This window comes from Cyprinus carpio, chromosome B13 (genome assembly GCF_018340385.1).
Source record: "Cyprinus carpio isolate SPL01 chromosome B13, ASM1834038v1, whole genome shotgun sequence".
Taxonomy (NCBI): Eukaryota; Metazoa; Chordata; class Actinopteri; order Cypriniformes; family Cyprinidae; genus Cyprinus; species Cyprinus carpio.
In genome coordinates this window covers 26,799,553-26,819,613 of record NC_056609.1, presented here as the reverse complement: position 1 = coordinate 26,819,613, position 20,061 = coordinate 26,799,553, and the positions used below count along the sequence as shown (strand labels likewise).

The 20,061-nt window shown below is 36.6% G+C and overlaps 1 protein-coding gene across 1 annotated transcript in view; it reads left to right on the top strand.

Annotated features, from left to right (window-relative positions):
* The first annotated feature begins 210 nt into the window (after positions 1-210).
* Positions 211-20,061, top strand: part of LOC122139475 (CD276 antigen-like) — a 31,298-nt gene continuing 11,447 nt past the window's right edge. Inside the window, exons 1-3 of the mRNA XM_042737491.1 lie at positions 211-1,591; positions 17,394-17,741; positions 18,302-18,577. Coding sequence (XP_042593425.1) covers positions 1,390-1,591; positions 17,394-17,741; positions 18,302-18,577 — 826 coding nt within the window. The 5' untranslated portion in view covers positions 211-1,389. The remainder of the gene's footprint in view (positions 1,592-17,393; positions 17,742-18,301; positions 18,578-20,061) is intronic.

The following is a 20,061-nucleotide window of genomic DNA, read 5'->3' as shown; positions in this document are numbered from 1 at the left end:
AATAGTATTGCCACAAGATGTTGTATTTAGTGAATTTGGCTGTTTAGTCTACATTGCCTAATGGTCTTATAAAAAAACCTTAGAAATATTGTTAGAGCAAATGTTCAAAATCAACTAAAGTTTGTCAAGAGCATAGTAAGTTTAAAAACAAAAAATAGAAATAAGAATAAATTCAATAAAAACTAAATATAACATCAATAAATCTGAAGTTTGAAGATTTTCAATTAGAAGTACATATAAGAGTTAGAAGTCTGAAGGCCATATAGTCTTAGTCTATCATCAGTAGATGGACGAAAAGATTGCATTTTATTTTCATTTAATACTGACCTTAAGCTATTTTACATAACCGGTGTCTGCATATAGCTCCAAGAAAGACAATTTATAAAAAAGGCCCCTATTAAAAACTGTACATACCCTTGATTCTTAACTGTGTTACCTGAATGATCCACGACTGTATTCATGTTTTGTGATGGTTGTCTGCCCGGAGCAGTTAAACTCTGCTGTTCTTCAGAAAGATCCTTCAGGTACTGCACATTCTTTCGTTTTCCAGCATGTTTTTCATATTTGAATGCTTTCCAACAATGACTATGATTTTGAGACGAAGCAGCTAATTCTTACATGCTCCCAGAAGACATAATAAGTATAATTTACCATTCCTCCAATTCAAAAAGTTTACACACTCCAACTGTTAATGCATTGTGTTGCCTTTTTGAGCATCAGTGTTTGTCTGTCCCACACCCCACATGAAGTCTGGCAGCTGCAATTTCTCTAGAGGACCTTATGCTTTACACACCTTATATTCTAAAGTATTAAAATGAAGTTACAAAATTTGTGTAATCTAATGAAATGCGTTAAAATGGTTTAAAGCATGTATTTTGTAATCCGTATTAAAATACGTTTTAAAAGTAACGTTCCCAACCCAGCCAATTACCGGGTTTTCCGAGTGTATAGTTAATAGTTTTAATAATTAAACGTTTAAATTGAGGAACATTGGCTTTTGCATAAAATACAGCTTTTGACCATGAAAGCTGGCGCTCTGCCAAACGCAGTCTTGCGAGGAATTCAGTAGCCTACCACTTTATAGTTCAACATCAATGGTTTAATAGAAAACAGATGCACTGGAAACTCCACTCAGAGTGGGATGCAATATAATTGCTAGTAGGAACTCACCGTTAGCGTCATTGTTATTGTATTTTAAGAAATAATGATTCGGGATTCGCTGTTTTTTGGTTTTCTAGGCTCGATCGGATCAGTATTTCATGTTTGTGTATTATTTTATTACACAGTTATGACCGTTACTTGACCAAGTTATTTGGTTTATAGTGTTCAGATGTTTTAATTGTTATTACTCTTTGTTTTTAGCTAGTTTGTGATGAAAGCAGAGAGCCCATGTGTCCTCTAGTGATGCAGGACAACTATGACGCAGCGGTTCGACTTTATAAAGTCCGTACGTGGCGCGGTGTATCACCATTATACCAGAGCGTTTTACACGACTTTCAGGAGCAAAATCACCATCAGGAATACTTTTCACGTGTTCACATGAATATGCTGTGGCGTTTTCTTCCGCTCTGGATCTTACTGGGTCGTGCAGGTCAGAGCAAAGATTTGTTTGGCGTTTTGTAGCTTTTCTTGTAACTATTTCTTTATGCAGGACAGCTGAACGTAAAAAGCATTTTGTGGAAATTGCAACTGCTTCATCAAAAGGGAACCTAGAAATCAGAAATGTCTTTATATCCCACCTTTTTTTCTAGATTTCTTTCCATTGCGTTTTTATCCCATTGTCTTTCAGCTAAGCGCACGTGTTTACTAGTCCAGGCTGAGCAAACGTTGTGAACAAAATTAACGTTTTGTTAAGGCACTTGAGCATAACGAGGAATTTCTCGTGTTTTCTTATGAACAACTCAGGTGGGACATGGAAAAAATACCTTTTAATATGAGGTCTGATTCGCTTGATATCAATGTTTTCGTTAATATCTATGTTAACAAAGAGTAGACTGACACCTTTAAAAACATTTTTGAAATTTCATTGTATTAAGAAAATAGTTGTAATGTTTCTTTTAATGATACATATCCTTTTCCTAAGTTTAATTTATACACTATATGGCCAGAAGTATTGGGGCACCCATTCTAATGAAAAGGTTTGAATACTTTTTAATAATTTCCATGAGTACAAATCTTAACCTTTTGAGCATGTTATGACGTTCTAGGGAATTCCGTGCTTCTAATTTTATAGCAAACATCTGGACATGACTCTGTTCTCTAAGCACACAATTCACTGGAATATCATCATATGCTCAAAGGTTAAGATTTTTTTTTTTTTTTTTTGCTCCTGTCAGATATCATAGTGTAAACTGTTATTTTTGGAGAGTTGCTAATTGTAAGAACAACTGGTGGATGAAGTTGTGGATTGTATGTTTTAAGAAGCGTTGAATTATATCAACTGTGAAACTTGGCGAAACAAATTCTGCAGCGGTTTATTGAAACGCACATTGTTTGTTCCTAGTGTTGATGGATTGTTTTGTTATTCAGAACGCACTACCGATGACATTTTTTGTGTTGTGGGCTGCACAGACCCAGCCTTACACAAATAAACTTGCATTTAGACAAGAAAGAAGGAGCCTTTCTTAGTTCACTTGTGCATGAAATGATAAAATGCAAGTGTCAATTAGATGGAAGAAAACAAAAAAATTCACAGGAGGTTGTGTAAGAACAAAAAATTTAGGCTTCTGAGTGAACTCTTTCATATACACGCGTGGTCAGAATTGTTGGTACCCTTGGTAAATATGAACAAAGAAGGCTGTGAAAATAAACCTGCATTATTAATCCTTAAATTAATATTTTTTTTTAAAAAAATCACAAATTTCTAACCTTTCATTGAACTAAAACAATTGAAAATGGGGGAACAATCTCATTATGAAATGTTTTTCTTAAATACACATTGGACACAATTATTGGTACCTTTAGAAATTCTTAAGAGTAAAATATCTGTGAAGTATATTCCCATTCATATTCACAATTTTGAGCAACCAGGGTGATTATGAACATTAAATTATCCAGCCAAATGCCCTTAATCATCCATCACAATGAGAAAAACTAAAGAATATATTTATGATGTGCAGCAAAAGATAATTGAGCTTCACAAATTAGAAGAAAAGAAAGCTAGAGCAGTGAAAATTCACATTTCCACCATCAGGGCAATAATTAAGAATTTCCAATCAGTAGAAAATGTTACAAATTGGCCTTGAAGAGGACGTGTGTCTATATCGTCCTAATGCATGCTGAGGAGGAGAGTTTGAGTGGCTAAAGACTCTTCAAGGATCACAGCTGGAGAATTGCAGAAAATAGTTGAGTCTCAGGGTCAGAAAACCGTAAAAAAAAAACAAAGAGCACCTTCACCACATGTTGTCTGGGTTTCAAGAAGAAGAAAAAAAGAAAGAAAATGATCTCATCCAAAAACAATCCCCAGCATATTCTGTTGTAAGAACTTCAACTGGAACTTCAAACAGGACTAGCTTCTATGATCAGATGTAGCTCAAAAAAAAAAAAAAAAAAGCTTTTTAGCAGCAAACACTCAAGATGGGTTTGGGGCACACAGGGATAAAAAGTAACCCATGTGTACAATGAAATATACTGCTGTATTTTTGATGTTGTGGGCCTATATTTCTGCTGGAGGTCCTGGACATCTTGTTTAGATACATGGCATCTTTGATTCTATTAAATACCAACAGATAAAAAATCAAAAAGTTACTGACTCTGTTAGAAATCTTATAATAGGTCATGTCTGGATTTTACAACCGGACAATAATCCAAAAACAAACCATAAAAACAACATAAAATTGGGTCACTGAGCACAAAACCAAGCTTCTGCTAAAGCCATTCCAGTCCTCTGACCTGAACCCAATAGAAAATGAGTGTGGTGAACTGAAGAGAAGAAGCACCAGCATGGAGCTGTGAATCTGAAGGGTCTGGAGAGATTCTGGTTGAAGGAATGGTCTCTGATCTCTTGTCAGGTGTTCTCTAACCTCATCAGGCATTATAGGAGAAAACTCAGAGCTGTTATTATGCCAAATGGAGGTTTCAAAAAGCATTGAATAAAAGGGTTCTGTTAATTGTGTGCAATGTGTTTTAAAGAAAAACATTTGTCATAATTACATTTCCCCCCATTTTAAATTCTTATTCTCCAATGAAAGGATAGATTTTTGTGATAAAATGATTAACAATGCAGATTTATTTTCACAGCCTACTTTGATCATATTTACCATGGGTACCAACAATTCTGACCATGTGTATACAGTCGTGGCCAAAAGTTTTGAGAATTACATAAATATTAGTTTTCAAAAAGTTTGCTGCTAAACTGCTTTTAGATCTTTGTTTCAGTTGTTTCTGTGATGTACTGAAATATAATTACAAGCACTTCATACGTTTCAAAGGCTTTTATCGACAATTACATGACATTTATGCAAAGAGTCAGTATTTGCAGTGTTGGCCCTTCTTTCTCAGGACCTCTGCAATTCAACTGGGCATGCTCTCAATCAACTTCTGGGCCAAATCCTGACTGATAGAAAACCCCATTCTTTCATAATAACTTCTTGGAGTTTGTCAGAATTAGTGGGTTTTTTGTTTGTCCACCCGCCTCTTAAGGATTGACCACAAGTTCTCAATGGGATTAAGATCTGGGGAGTTTCCAGGCCATGGACCCAAAATTTCAACATTCTGGTCCCCGAGCCACTTAGTTATCACTTTTGCCTTATGGCACGGTGCTCCATAGTGCTGGAAAATGCATTGTTCTTCACCAAACTGTTGTTGGAAGAAGTTGCTGTTGGAGGGTGTTTTGGTACCATTCTTTATTCATGGCTGTGTTTTTGGGCAGAATTGTGAGTGAGCCCACTCCCTTGGATGAGAAGCAACCCCACACACGAATGGTGTCAGGATGCTTTACTGTTGGCATGACACAGGACTGATGGTAGCGCTCACCTTTTCTTCTCCGGACAAGCCTTTTTCCAGATGCCCCAAACAATCGGAAAAGGGATTCGTCGGAGAATATGACTTTGCCCCAGTCCTCAGCAGTCCATTCACTATACTTTCTGCAGAAGATCAATCTGTCCCTGATGTTTTTTTTTTTGGAGAGAAGTGGCTTCTTTGCTGCCCTTCTTGACACCAGGCCATCATCCAAAAGTCTTCGCCTCACTGTGTGTGCAGATGCGCTCACACCTGCCTGCTGCCATTCCTGAGCAAGCTCTGCACTGGTGGCACTCCGATCCCGCAGCTGAATCCTCTTTAGGAGACAATCCTGGCGCTTGCTGGACTTTCTTGGACTCCCTGAAGCCTTCTTTACAAGAATTGAACCTCTTTCCTTGAAGTTCTTGATGAACCTATAAATTGTTGATTTAGGTGCAATCTTAGTAGCCACAATATCCTTGCCTGTGAAGCCATTTTTATGCAACGCAATGATGGCTGCACGCTTTTCTTTGCAGTTCACCATGGTTTACAATGGAAGAACAATGATTTCAAGCATCACCCTCCCTTTTATCATGTCAAGTCTGCCATTCTAACCCAATCAGCCTGACATAATGATCTCCAGCCTTGTGCTCGTCAACATTCTCACCTGAGTTAACAAGATGATTACTGATATGATCTCAGCAGGTCCTTTAATGACAGCAATGAAATGCAGTGGAAAGGTTTTTTTTGGATTAAGTTCATTTTCATGGCAAAGAAGGACTATGCAATTCATCTGATCACTCTTCATAACATTCTGGAGAATATGCAAATTGCTATTATAAAAACTTAAGCAGCAACTTTTCCAATTTCCAATATTTATGTAATTCTCAAAACTTTTGGCCACGACTGTATACATTTTGAGTTGAATTACTGAAATGAACTTTTCCACGACATTCTAATTTATTGAGATGCACCTGTATGTTCATACTCTCCTTGCCAATCTGCCTGTGCACCTCACACCAAGGCTAAACTTTAGTTGCTTTTTAAAGTCACAGTCTTGACCTTTTAATGAAGCATTTGGATTCATGGCAGCTTCTGCCTGTATCCTAGCATTCTTTGTAGTATTTAATGCAGCACTGTTTAGCTGCCCTTTAGTTCTCACATCATGTCTGGTAACAAAAAAAGGCCAAGTTACTGTTGCTTAAAGGGTTAGTTCAGCCAAAAACGAAAATTATGTCATTAATGACTCACCCTCATGTCGTTTCAAACCCGTAAGACCTCCGTTCATCTTCGGAACACAGTTTAAGATATTTTAGATTTAGTCCGAGAGCTTTCTGTCCCTTCATTGAAAATGTATGTAAGGTATACTGTCCACGTCCAGAAAGGTAATAAAAACATTATCAAAGTAGTCCATGTGGCATCAGAGGGTCCGTTAGAATTTATTGAAGCATCGAAAATACATTTTGCTCCAAAAATAACACAAATTATGACTTTATTCATCATTTTCTTCTCTTCTGGGTCTGTTGTGAACGCGTTCACAACACTGTAGTGACGCCGCTGACGTACGACGCTGTTGACTTGTTTTCTTTATTATTGGGCGCACCAGAAAATACGTCAGCAGCGTCGTACGTCAACAGTCACAGTGATTCACAGTCGCGTTCACAACAGACCCGGAAGAGAAGAAAATGATGAATAAAGTCGTAATTTTTGTTATTTTTGGAGCAAAATGTATTTTCGATGCTTCAATAAATTCTAACAGACCCTCTGATGTCACATGGACTACTTTGATCATTTTTTTTATTACCTTTCTGGACGTGGACAGTATACCGTACATACATTTTCAATGGAGGGACAGAAAGCTCTCGGACTAAATCTAAAATATCTTAAACTGTGTTCCGAAGATGAACGGAGGTCTTACGGGTTTGGAACGACATGAGGGTGAGGCATTAATGACATAATTTTCGTTTTTGGCTGAACTAACCCTTTAAGGCTTTATTTATATTTTCTCTTTTTTTAGCAGCAAATCAGCATATTAGAATGATTTCTGAAAGATTATTTGACACTTTAGAGTAGAGTAATGATGCTGAAAATTCAGCTTTGCATCACCATAATAAATTACAATTTCATAATAGATAACTGTTATTTTAAAATGTAAAAATATTTCACAATATTATTGTCTTTACTGACATTTGAATAATTTTTTATAATACTGAGAATTATTGGAAAATTTTGAAATTGTTTTATTTTGTAGCCTAACATAAATTAGTCACAATCATCTGGAAATATACATATAGGTGCATCTCAATAAATTAGAATGTTGTGGAAAATTTCATTTTTTTCAGTAGTTCAACTCAAGTTGTGAAACTCATTTATTAAATAAATTCAATGCACACAGACTGAAGTAGTTTAAGTCTTTGGTTTTTTTAATTGTGATGATTTTGGCTCACATTTAACAAAAACCCAACAATCTCAACAAATTATAATATGGTGACATGCCAATCAGCTAATCAACTCAAAACAACTGCAGAGGTTTCCTGAGCCTTCAAAATGGTCTCTCAGTTTGGTTCACTAGGCTACACAATCATGGGGAAGACTGCTGATCTGACAGTTGTCCAGAAGACAATCATTGACACCCTTCACAAGGAGGGAAAACCACAAACATTCATTGCCAAAAAAGCTGGCTGTTCACAGAGTGCTGTATCCAAGCATGTTAACAGAAGGTTGAGTGGAAGGAACAAGTGTGGAAGAAAAAGACGCATAACCAACCGAGAGAACCGCAGCCTTATGAGGATTGTCAAGCAAAATCGATTCAAGAAATTGAGTGAACTTCACAAGGAATGGACTGAGGCTGGGGCCAAGGCATCAAGAGCCACCAAGACGGTCAATTTGGCTACAGTTGTCGTATTCCTCTTGTTAAGCCACTCCTGAACCACAGACAACATCAGAGGCGTCTTACCTGGGCTAAGGAGAAGAACTGGACTGTTGCCCAGTGGTCCAAAGTCCTCTTTTCAGATCTGGAGAAAGGGTGGAGAAGCTCATAGCCCAAGTTGCTGGAAGTCCAGTGTTAAGTTTCCACAGTCTGTGATGATTTGGGGTGCAATGTCATCTACTGGTGTTGGTCCATTGTGTTTTTTGAAAACCAAAGTCACTGCAGCCGTTTACCAAGGAATTCTGGAGCACTTCATGCTTCCTTCTGCTAACCAGCTTTTTGAAGATGCTGATTTCATTTTCCAGCAGGATTTGGCACCTGCCCACACTGCCAAAAGCACCAAAAGTTGGTTAATGACCATGGTGTTGGTGTGCTTGACTGACTAGCAAACTCACCAGACCTGAACCCCAGAGAGAATTGTTCCACCAAGTATTGAGTACATGTACAGTAAATGAACATACTCTCCAGAAGGCCAAAAATTCACATTTTTTTTTTGTTTTTTTATTGGTCTTATGAAGTATTCTAATTTGTTGAGATGAATTGGTGGGGTTTTGTTAAATGTGAGCCAAAATCATCACAATTAAAAGAACCAAAGACTTAAACTACTTCAGTCTGTGTGCATTGAATTTATTTAATACATGAGCTTCACAGTTTGAGGTGAACTACTGAAATAAATAAACTTTTCCACGACACTCTTAATTTATTGAGATGCACCTCTAAGTGTATGGAGTGAACATTACTCATATGCCAGTCCAGCTAAAAGGAAATTATATTTTACAAATGCTATTTTTGTCTTAATAGTGTTTAATTTAGTCATGATAAATATAGATGGTTGGTCCGAAGTTAGTTTCTGGTCTGGCTAGTGGCCAAACACAGTTAAAGTGTTGAGTAGAATGAAGTTTGGCTCAGGTTGTTTGAGCAATGTTTCCCATACACTGATTTATTTGTAGTATCCCACCACAATATCAAAACTGACTGCCAAAAATGTGAGCATCCCTGTGTCCTACTCCCTTCAAAGGGCAGAGCCTTTGAAGTGTGTTCAGAATTTCCTAATGCTTTTGTGAAGGGAATGACTGACCAGATCTGACCAAATCATGTTCTATTACTGACAAAAAATATTTTGTATTACATTCAAATAAAGACTAATTTAATTAGCCTATTCTATTTATGTTTGTGTGTGAAGTCATATATCAGCACCAACTTTGCTTTAAAATGCATCGCAAGATCTCCTGTCCAAAGATCACATGATCACTTCCATGAGGTGACCATCGCATGTTCCGTTCAGACTTCAGCAGGGCTTTTCATGAAGGGATTCAGTTGTTCACTTTCGTTTGGAACAAACCTACAAATTGCGTCCCCTTCCTGAAGTGCCCTGTCAGGGCGCAAAAAAAGTGTTTGGAATTCGCCCTATATCACCATATTTCTGTCTTCTGAATTTTTTTTATGTCATTTTCATTTCCTCTTGCCGGTAATGCAGGCCCGGATTGGCTAATAGGGAGCATCGGGAGACATCCAGGTGGGCTGGTCTGTTTTTTTTTTTGGCCGGGCGGGCTGGTGTTGAAATAGGCTACATGCCACTGTGTTGAAATAGGCTACAGATGCTGTCCCAAGGCTGCCTGCACTCACAGCAGTCAATTGAATTGAAGACAGAGTTGACAAACTCTGACAAAAGCATTGACAAAAGCATAAAATGGCTGCCAAATGCTCTGGGTGTGTGTGTCATGGCTCTCTCCACCCTGTGTGTGTTCACAAGGCCACCGCTGTGTGTGTGCACTTTGGATGGGTTAAATGCATAGCACGAATTCTGAGTATGGGTCACCATACTTGGCTGTATGTCACGTCACTTTCACTTTCAAGTCCGAACTAGTAGATATAAACGTGCATTTTCGAGAAAAATGTCCGAATTGTGAGAGAAAATAAATAAATGTTATGTAAAATGTTAATAATAATAATAGGTTTAAATAATATTTCATGCTGTAATAAATGAAAGAATCAATGTATTGGCATTACGTTGGCATAAGTTAAGATTTTGCGCCACAAAAGCATGTATGCGCAGTACCGTTTGTCTATGTTGTTGCCGCTGAAACGTCTATATTATCCAGTTGATACATGCGTTTGACTGCGGTGACCCAGTAAAATATATGCTGACAGAAAATTACAAGCCACTGTGTGGTTGTGGGTGTGTAATTAGCTCCATACACTTTAGATAAAGGGATAGTCCGCCCCAAAACAATCATTCTGTGTCATTAACTGACCTCATGGCGTTCAAAAATTGGAACACAAAAGAAGATTTTTGGTCCTTACAATAGAGGTCAGTGTCATTTGAACCACAACTTTCTTCAATTTATCTTCTTTTGAGTTCTGCAAAAGAAATCATTCAACAACATGAGTGTATGTAAATTATGGCATAATTTGCATTTTGGATAAACTATCCCTTTAAAACAGGTCACAAAAGCATTATGAGAGGACCAAGGATTTTCAAGGACATCTTTATTCAAAAACACATTAAACTAATGCCAAACCCAGTTGCCCTTCATTATCTTTAGGAGTGGTAATTAGATCTCTGGTTATAGCACTTAGTAGTAATGAAGAAGGTCACGCTGTGATGGTGTAGCAACCGTACACAAGGGAGGCTTTAAAGATGCAGACAGGTAAACAAGGATTTTTTTAGAAATTACAGTTTCTACAGTTTACAATTAACAGTTTCAGAAATTTGTGCTTACAAATAGAGACATTTTTATAAAATATTATATTCTAAAAAATTATATGATATTATACAGTTTTGTAAAATATTTAGTTGCTGAGGTGTTTTGAGTGCATTAGAAGGCTGTTGCTAATGTGTTTTATGTGGTTTATAGGGCGTTGCTCACTGGCCCAAGTCTGAAGGGCGTGTAACAATTTATATTTTTATTTTTTTTTCATTTGAGGGGATTTCTGTGTCAAACTTTGGAAATATACTCCTGCAACATAGACTTATAGAAAGGATCTAAGCCATATCTAAAGAGTGATACACCAGAATGCCCTTCAGACAGGAGAGATGACACCAATCTAGTGGTTTATTGAAGAAAATAGCCTTATGTTTTAAAGGGGGTGTAAAAAATCAGCAAGAATCTTTAACACCCAGGGAACCATTTTAATTGTATGAAAGAATAGACCCCTTAATCGCCTACGTCACTGTGATGTCACCGCTCTAGCTGGAGGCAAAACGTAAGGAAGAACTCATAGCAGGCACGCTAAAAGTTTGAGGTTTTGACTTTAAAATGTTGTCTTGTGTTTTTGGCTGCCAGAATAGAAGGAACAGCACTTTTGGTTCAAAACTAAAGTTTTACCAGATCCCGGCAGACATTCCTTCACAGAAATCAAGAATTGTGAATGTCAGACATTAGAATTTCAATGAAATCTTTCCCTCAAGAGTAATACATTCATGACTTCAAAACATATTAATTAGGATTTATAACAGTGGTTGCAGCAAACTATAAATTGTTGTCTATTTACTGTTAGGTTAAAACTTCCCAGACATGCAAGTGCAGTTCGCCGTTAAAATTGTACTGTTGTCCCGCTTTACGATCACCCAGGTGTGGTACATTTCACTCTTCTTGCCTTGCCTTGCGTCTGGCTAGGCAACACCTCTGTCCGCACCACACAAAGATCTGCACATAAATTTTTGTATTGTCTGAACGTGACCATTAACAACATAGTTGTAGGCATCCAGGGATTTATATGCCCGTAGCTTTTCTCGGCTGTAAACACTTGGTGACTCGATGAGGTAAGTGTAGATGTCCGGCCACTCCACCCTTGGCAGCCCAAGTCTTCATGCCACTCCTGTGGCCGTATGGCATATGGGTCAGGCAGCCTGCTTCCATCCGCGAGAGTTAATTTACAAAAATAGCTGTCACGGTCCCGCGGAGTCAGTGACTATACATATTCGGACAGTTCCGAACCTTCTTCTGCATCCATGTTAAAAAAAATCCATCCTAAAAGTGCTAGCTTACGCTTGTCAACATTGTGTCTGCACCTCTTTTTGCCTCCAGCTAAGCCCCGCCCACCTGGAGACTTTGCAATGTTTACACACTTTTAAGGGGTCTATAAAAAAGGTTCTTTTAAGAACTTTTCACGGAGTGGTTCTTTGGGGAACTAAAAATGGGTTCTTCAATGGCATCCCTGGAAAACACCCTTTTGGTACCTCTAGAGCGTAAAAACAATATCTTGGAGATTCGAGTTTGGATTTTTGGAGGACAGTAAGAAACAACTTTAGTAACTCCATAGGAAACAGTAAAAACACCTCATGCTCCTTATGTAAAATTGCTGGTATTCAGCAAATGTAAGTTGGCCTCCATGGGTAAGATTCTCAGAAAAGGCGGTATGTAAGAAACCCTAAAGGAGGGAGATTGGAGCCAGGCCAACTCCAAAATAGTTTTTCACAGGTAAACACAGCTGTTTCCTTACTGTGTTTCGGTCTGACACTTACAACCCAATTCCAGAGAAGTTGGGTTGTTTTGTAAAATGCAATAAAATCAGGAGTCTTAAACTTTATTCAACCTACAAAACTACAAATTAAAAGACAAACAAACAAATTAAATAACCAAAAAAAATTTACACTAAACAAACAAAATCTAATACATATGAACAAATTTTGTTTTTGATGTGCAACACATTCCAAAAAAGTTGGGACTCAGCCAAAATAAAACAGAAAACGTTAAACAATATAAGATGTTGTAATAGACCTAAAGATGGGGAATTGGAAAATCATAAAAAAAAAAAGATGGAAGATCACAATAGCAAAGCTGGATCATGGCTCATCATGCTGGCATATATATACTGCCATCAAGATGATGTCTTTGATAGGAAGTCCATGGTTATTAGATCAAGAGAATGCCAGCTCTCATTCTGCATGTGCTACAACAGTGTGGTTTCATAGAGACAGAGCATACCTGCAGTCCAGATCTGTCTCCAATTGAAAATGTATGACCAGTTATGAAAAGGAGAATCAGACAGAGCTTCTGAAGTCTTGTATCAAGCGAGGCTGGACAAAAACATTTCTTGCAAAACTTTAACAAATAGTATCCTCAATTCCCAAACAATGAAACATTGTAATGAAACATTGTAATTAAAAGGAAGTTTGAAGTTTGACAATGTTTAACATGCCTCCGTCCCAACTTTTTTTGAGTGGGTTGCTGCCATCAATATCAAAATTTGTTCATATTTACAAAATACATTTGTGTTGGTCAGTGAAAACTTTGGAAATCTTTTCTTCGTACTTTTGTCAATTAAATAAAAGTTAAAGAGAATGAACAAATCGCAGACTTTTGAATTCATTGTCCCAACGTCTTTGGAATTGGGGTCATATAAGAAATTCTTTGAATGGGGTCCTTTATCTGGTAGTTTACTTTTTGTGGGTTTGCTAAGCTGACCAAACCCAGTCTGTTACAGTCTGTGTTTTTTTGCCAGGCACCTGGACTGGAAACGTCTGGGCATTTCTGAAGTTTGTTTTAAAACTGGAAAGTTGTACCTGAAATCACTGGGGAAGAGTCTCAACTAGGGTTTCCACCCGTCTCTTAAAATACGGAATCCTCCCTTATTTAAAGGTAAAATTATATGATTTACGAAAGGCCAACACATAGGTGAATCAACAAATTAGTATTTTGCCCTGTTTATAATACTAATAGCAATTATAATGAAATCCATTAAATAACAATTAATACACCGTTTAATCAGAGTGTGATTGCAGTTTGGTGTATTTGTTTCCATAACGACGGAGTCTCCGGAATGTGCACCATTAAAGCCCTTTCATGCGGAAAACCTGCACAGTTTATGACATCTAAGACCTTGCATTTGCCCTTTGAGCACAAGTCATGAATGGGTGTCCCTTATTTTGCCTCGCTGAAGGTGGCAGCCCTAGTCTCAACTATAGAATTCAAAATAGAGTTTGTTCGCTGCCCACTGAGTCATGATACAAATAAAAAAATAAATGTTGGTTACATAAGAGTATAAATTCCAGATCATACTGAGCTTGTACAGTATGCTGTTTCTAAGCTGTGAAAGCTCAAGTTTTATTCTGTCACACACACAGAACAGACAAATAAGCCATATCTGATTGAAAGATACTAAAGAATAGTGCTAATATTACAGCTCTGGCTGACACTGCCAAGTCATTATGTAGGAGATCAAGTTCATCCAGCTGGTCAAAGCTGCTCTTTGGTCATTTTTGACTGAAAATTTTTAGGTTTTGATTTTTTAATTTTTAATGGGACAATAATGTTTTAAATGCTAGGCATCACAACACAAGTGTATAAAAGACATTGTGATGTATCTTTTAAAGATTACATTTAACAGACTTTAAGTCAGTAGTAGATGGCGACAAGTGTCATCTAATGTAAAAATAGTCATAAATGAGCCAATAACCAATGTCAGCTGATACTGATCAACTTTTACTGATAACACTTTTGTTTTCTTATAATATGCATTTAAATTGACCTTATTTCTTAACGGCTCTCATACGATTCATTCGAAGATTCATCTTTCCAAACCCCTCCATTGCATGCTCAACAGAACATTACAGCAACAATTATTAATCATACTTACAGGCTGTGATCCAGAGGAGAAAGCTGGTCCAAACCATCTGAGCACTGACCAATCTTTCAAAGACACCCGGTTTATGAATCCTGCGTTGAACTCGCAGAGATTGGAGAAGCAGTCATCAATGAAATGATGTGAAAAAACACAGCAAAACTCATTCTTCACAACTTCATCCTTTGGATGTGAAAATAAACCAAATTTACTTTCACAGTGCAGAGCACAGTGTCTTCTCGACTATGATATCCACACGAACGAGCTGCAGATGCTACAGGATGATCTGTCCCTTGTCAAATTACACACAAATCGTAGATTTGACAAAGAGGATTGTTTTAAGTTGTCAGCTATGTTTAAACAAAACAATTGAAATGTTTAAATGTAGTATTGCAAGTTATTGTAGTGTTTTCCATGTCCTCAGGTCATGGCTACCTATCGTAATTGTAAATATTTGACATTTTTATTGTATAGAAATATTATATTAACAACTTATTCTAATCTGCCGCTTTGAATAATAGTTGCATTTTGAAATAAAAATAGTCTAAAATCGTGACACTGAAACCATTTGTTAAGATTATTCCTACCATTTTCAATTCCAAATAAACATTAACCACATTGTGTTTTTTACATTTTGTACTGTGGGATTACAAATTTATAAAATGTTAAATCTAGGTTCCAATGTAATAGTATGTACATTGTGTTTTTTACATTTTGAGGTAAAAAAGGATCAAAGCCCAGGTGTCTGAGATAATGACCTTTTGTCTTTGTGCTATTCCTTGCCATTTGGCTCAAGGCACAGCTGTGCCTTTTGTTTCTATGATAATGTGAAGGTATCTGCGATACTGTCAGGCACCTCTGTATTTAAATGACACTGTTATACTGATAAGATCACAGATGGGAAAATGGCCAGCATCAGGTCGATCCCTGTATTCAATTTGCATGCTTTGTTTAAATTGTCTCCACCTCTACTGTACGTATCCCTCCCACTTGAATGTATAAAAACTCCAAAGTATCACTGCTTTGGTTAGACTTTTGATGACTGTAGTGCTAAGCAGAGCATTCTCAATAAAGAATTCTGCTGAAGATTACCCAAAAGTCTCCTGGTCTTCGCTTCTGAGTTTCCAACAGTACTATATAAGGAGACTCATAAGGGTGCTTTATAGCAGAGTTATTTAGGAATCAAGACAAAAATACACACCACTGATTCCTTTGACTATATCAGGGAGTGTTTTTTTTTTTCTTCTATAAACTTTTAAAATATTTTTTTATTTTATGCCTTAGGTATGGCATACTTTCACTCCAGCTTTTTGCTGACAGGAGATTTGTTCATGTTTGGGCTGATAGGAGTGTATTTTTTTTGTTTACTGAGTGACTTAAATGTCTCTATGGTGATAATCCCTCTGAAGAAATGGTGTCCTTCAGTCTTAACGAAAGTGCCAGGATTCCCATGGTCATGAAAAATATTTACATTTTGAAAAGGCAAAAAGATTTATATTGTATTAAATATTTTTGCCTATTCAAATCATTCTTTGAAAACACATTCTTTAGTAACAACTGCAAACGTCATGGAAACTCATTCAGAGGTTCTGAGAACGTTGGGGGCAGGATGTTGACCTTGATGTTGTCATTTAGAAATTTTTTTTTTTTGTTTGTTTGTTTTTTTCGACTGCATGTGGCTTGGCTTTATGGAAAGTCACCATTTCAATCTTTCAGTCATCCTTTCAGGCTGACCTTGTGGTTTGTGTAATCATGGCATGGTTGCAAGCTCCATATGCAACATCAATGGACTACAGACAATTTATCATCATACCTAAATAAATCCACCAACCATATCCTGCTGCTGACATGCTGACAAAGGCTCTTTTACCAAACGTGCTCAGGCAGGCGTACTCCCAACAGACAGTTTGCGAAGCCTTTTCATATATATAATAAATGTAATTTAATTCTTAAATATATATATTCAAAAACTGAGACATAAACAGATCAAATTTAACATACATTTGATGAACAGAAATGGAATAATGAGTCCCTGAACAGAGCAGGGGTCAATAATATCAAAAATATTAGTTAAAGATGAAACTGTATGAAAATTTCATATCACGATAGTGACCAAAATGATCATGTATATCAAAATGATGTTATAATGTTCTAAAAGTACTTATACTCAAACAACTAATTAAATTAGCAGACCTATGCACTCTTTGTATGCATAAACAAAATAATAACATTAAAAAAGATGGCCTGATTTTAAAGACAAAAAATACTGCTTGGGTGACTGTCTGCTAACATGTAGGCTATTACATCATGTTCAAACAAAGTTTTGACAGAAGGGAAGTTTTATAAAATAAAGAAACTTCACATTTCAGCCTTTAAATCTTTTTTTTTTTTTTTTTTTTTAAGGATGAGCCAAAATGCTAAATTAAATGTATTTATCTGCTTCATAAACCATTCTACATAGCTTATTATCTGAAGTGTTGAGATTTTTTAGAAAGTACATTAGCTTGTTTTCCATCTACCAGTTAAGATTTACAACCAAATTTTGGTCCAATTTTCACAAAACGGCAGACAGGGTAAATGAAGAGCAAATGCCAGTCATTGAAACTTTTCTGAAGACCGATGGTTCCTAATAGAATTCATTCATTCATACATTCTTTCATAAATTTCTCTCAACACTCTGCCTTCCGTCATGTTTTCACTCAAAACAAAATCCACACTGCATGATGCATGTGCAAGAATTGTTTATGCTTCATTGAACAAGCATGAAAAACATGTTTAAAACACTGAAAGATCTGTAAAGCATATTTGGATTTTACAAAATTATTTTTGAAGTACAGTGTCCTGAAAAAGCGATGTTTCTTTTTTTTTTGTTGAGTTTATATACATTCCAGTATTGTTAAATAATACAGATTTCTTCTTCAACCCAACATCCTCTCAGTCTAATCTTTCTTATCTCCAGACTCCTTTGGCGTCACAGTACCCTCCAGTCCTATACTTGTGGTCCGTGGAGCCACGGCACTTCTTCCCTGTGAATTTGAACCAGACCCTACCATGGCTAATTTGGTGATCACATGGCAACGGGAGGAAGATGCACGGGTGGTCCACAGCTTCTACTACGAGAAAGACCAGCTCGATCGTCAAAGTTCAGATTATGTAGACCGGACGAAGTTAAATCGAGAGGCACTTGCTGGAGGAAATGCATCCCTTAGTATAGTCAATATTGGACTGAAGGATGCAGGGAACTACTTGTGCATCGTGAGCAACATCAAGGGAACCGACAGAGGAGTGGTGCGGTTGGTTTACGTGGGTACGCCAGTGTTATTTTAGTATTAATGCGATACTATACCCATTGACATATATATATTTTTTATTAGTAGCTTTTATTTTTATTTTTTATTTTTATTTAAATTTTAGCTTTTGCAATGTATTTTTTTTTTAAATGTATGTATATATATTTCCTTTTTATTTCAGTTTTAGTTATTTTAGTACATCATTAGACTAAATGAAAAGAGAAATGTTGCTTTTTAAATTTGAATTTCATTTAAAGTTTATTGTTTTTTCAAGCAACAAAGTTTTTTTAATACCTTATAACCCTGGCAAACATTAGTCAGCAGTCCAGTTCTGTCATGTTATTCCAAAACTGTGTAAGGTTTTTGGTACAACACAAAATGAAAAATGGGGGAAAAAAGGGAGCTGGAAATATTTGTAATATTACAGACACTAATGCCAATTTAAAAATTTTCTTTGTTTGCATTTAAACAAATCTTGTACTAATGCATATACCAAGTCACATGGATTCATATTCTGTCACTTGATTTTTCCTTTTAATAATTTGATGTGAGAGATGTGTGTGTTTCATGTCTTCAGCTTCCTATTCTGAGCCGAGGTTAAGCATCCTTCTCAAATCCACTAATGTGACTGTCCAGTATGAGATGGAGGGCTACCCGAAGCCAGAGGTCATGTGGCTGGGGTCAGAAGGTCAGAATCTCACTGGCGACCTGGAGGTTTCGCCTGCATCAGACGGAGGATTGTACTATTTAAAAAGCAGCTACGTAACCCAGAGTCCAGTGTTCAGTGTCACATTTACTCTGAAAAACCCTGCTGCGCATCAGGAGCTACAGAGGCATGTTAACCTCACCTATGGTAAGCACTGCTTTCTGGTATAACATTGTAATTGAATGTATTTCATCACTGATTTAATTAGATGTTATTGTGTTTTTGTGGAAACCAATAACCATTTTTCAGGATTCTTTGATGAATAGAGAGTTCCAAAGAACAACAGTTATTTGAAATAGAAATCTTTGGTAATCTTTGGTACTGAAACCACGCCTTCTTTCTTTGCATGAACATTTGGGCGGCATTACGCAAATATTTCCACATAGTGACGTAGAGATATGGGCCGTGTTTGAATGAGCCATTTTAGGGGGGTGTGGCAGTCTTAACTTTGATAAAGAATATCTCTTTGGATTTGAGACTTTAGTCTTTGCAACTTTACAGATCTTCTTTATGCACCAAGAGCTTGTAACACTCCAAAGAGAAAGGAAAAAATGTAATTGCATCATATGACCCCTTTAAAACTATAGTTTACCAAAGGCAGTCACAGAAATGTATGGAGCCAGAATGATCTCAATAATAATTCATGCAAAAGACGCAATGCACACATGCGTAACCCAATTCACATGCATGAGAAATAATTCACGTGTACAAAATATATATATATATATATATCTATATATATATATATTCACAAAAACCAATTCACGTGCACAAAATAAGAATATATATATTCATAAAATATGTTTCGCAAATGCAAAACACAATTCACAGATATAAAACTGTATATAAAATTTTTGAATGTTTAAAATTCACAAGTTAATCGTGGGCTGTGAATCGCCTTGGATTTGTGTGTGTATTTTTGAGACTTTCATGGCAGCAAACCCCTCCCTCGAGGGACACTCATACTCTTTAGCCAATCAGATTTGAGCCTGTCTGTTGACCAATCATAACCCACTGTAGCCGTAGGAATGGCGTGCCTAACTGGATGCTGACATCATCAGTGCGAGACCACCGTTCAAGTTATGATTCAGCAGAGGTATGTGCAGCTGATCATTTTATTTCAGTTAACTAGCCAAGTAAAGGTTTATCATTTTGTTTTTGCATGTTTACTTAAAACTTGGAAGTAAAATCAGTCATTTAGACACTCGCTAATGTGAACAATGTAAGCCAGCGGCTGCTGTTTAGAGTATTGTGATTTAATATTGATCAATTCTTATGTTTATTTAATAAAGAATCATTATTCACGTGGATACCAAACCACATTAAGATATTCTATTCATAAACTCAGTGTAAAGCATAAAATAATGTTTTTACTGATGGGACATGTGGTAAAAAATGATAAGATTATGAACATATACTTTTTGTTTATTGAGAACATTAAAGAGCTGTCACAGCAAAGATAAGCTTTTCTTGTGCGTAAAGTCCTACAATGGCTCGCATTCAAGTGATGGCAATGTGATAACATGAACACATTGGAGACAGTGTACATTTCATTTAAGTTTGTTTATGCTGCAGATACTATTTATTTCAGAATTGTGAGGCAGATGATGTATAAGTAGCTGCTGAGACAC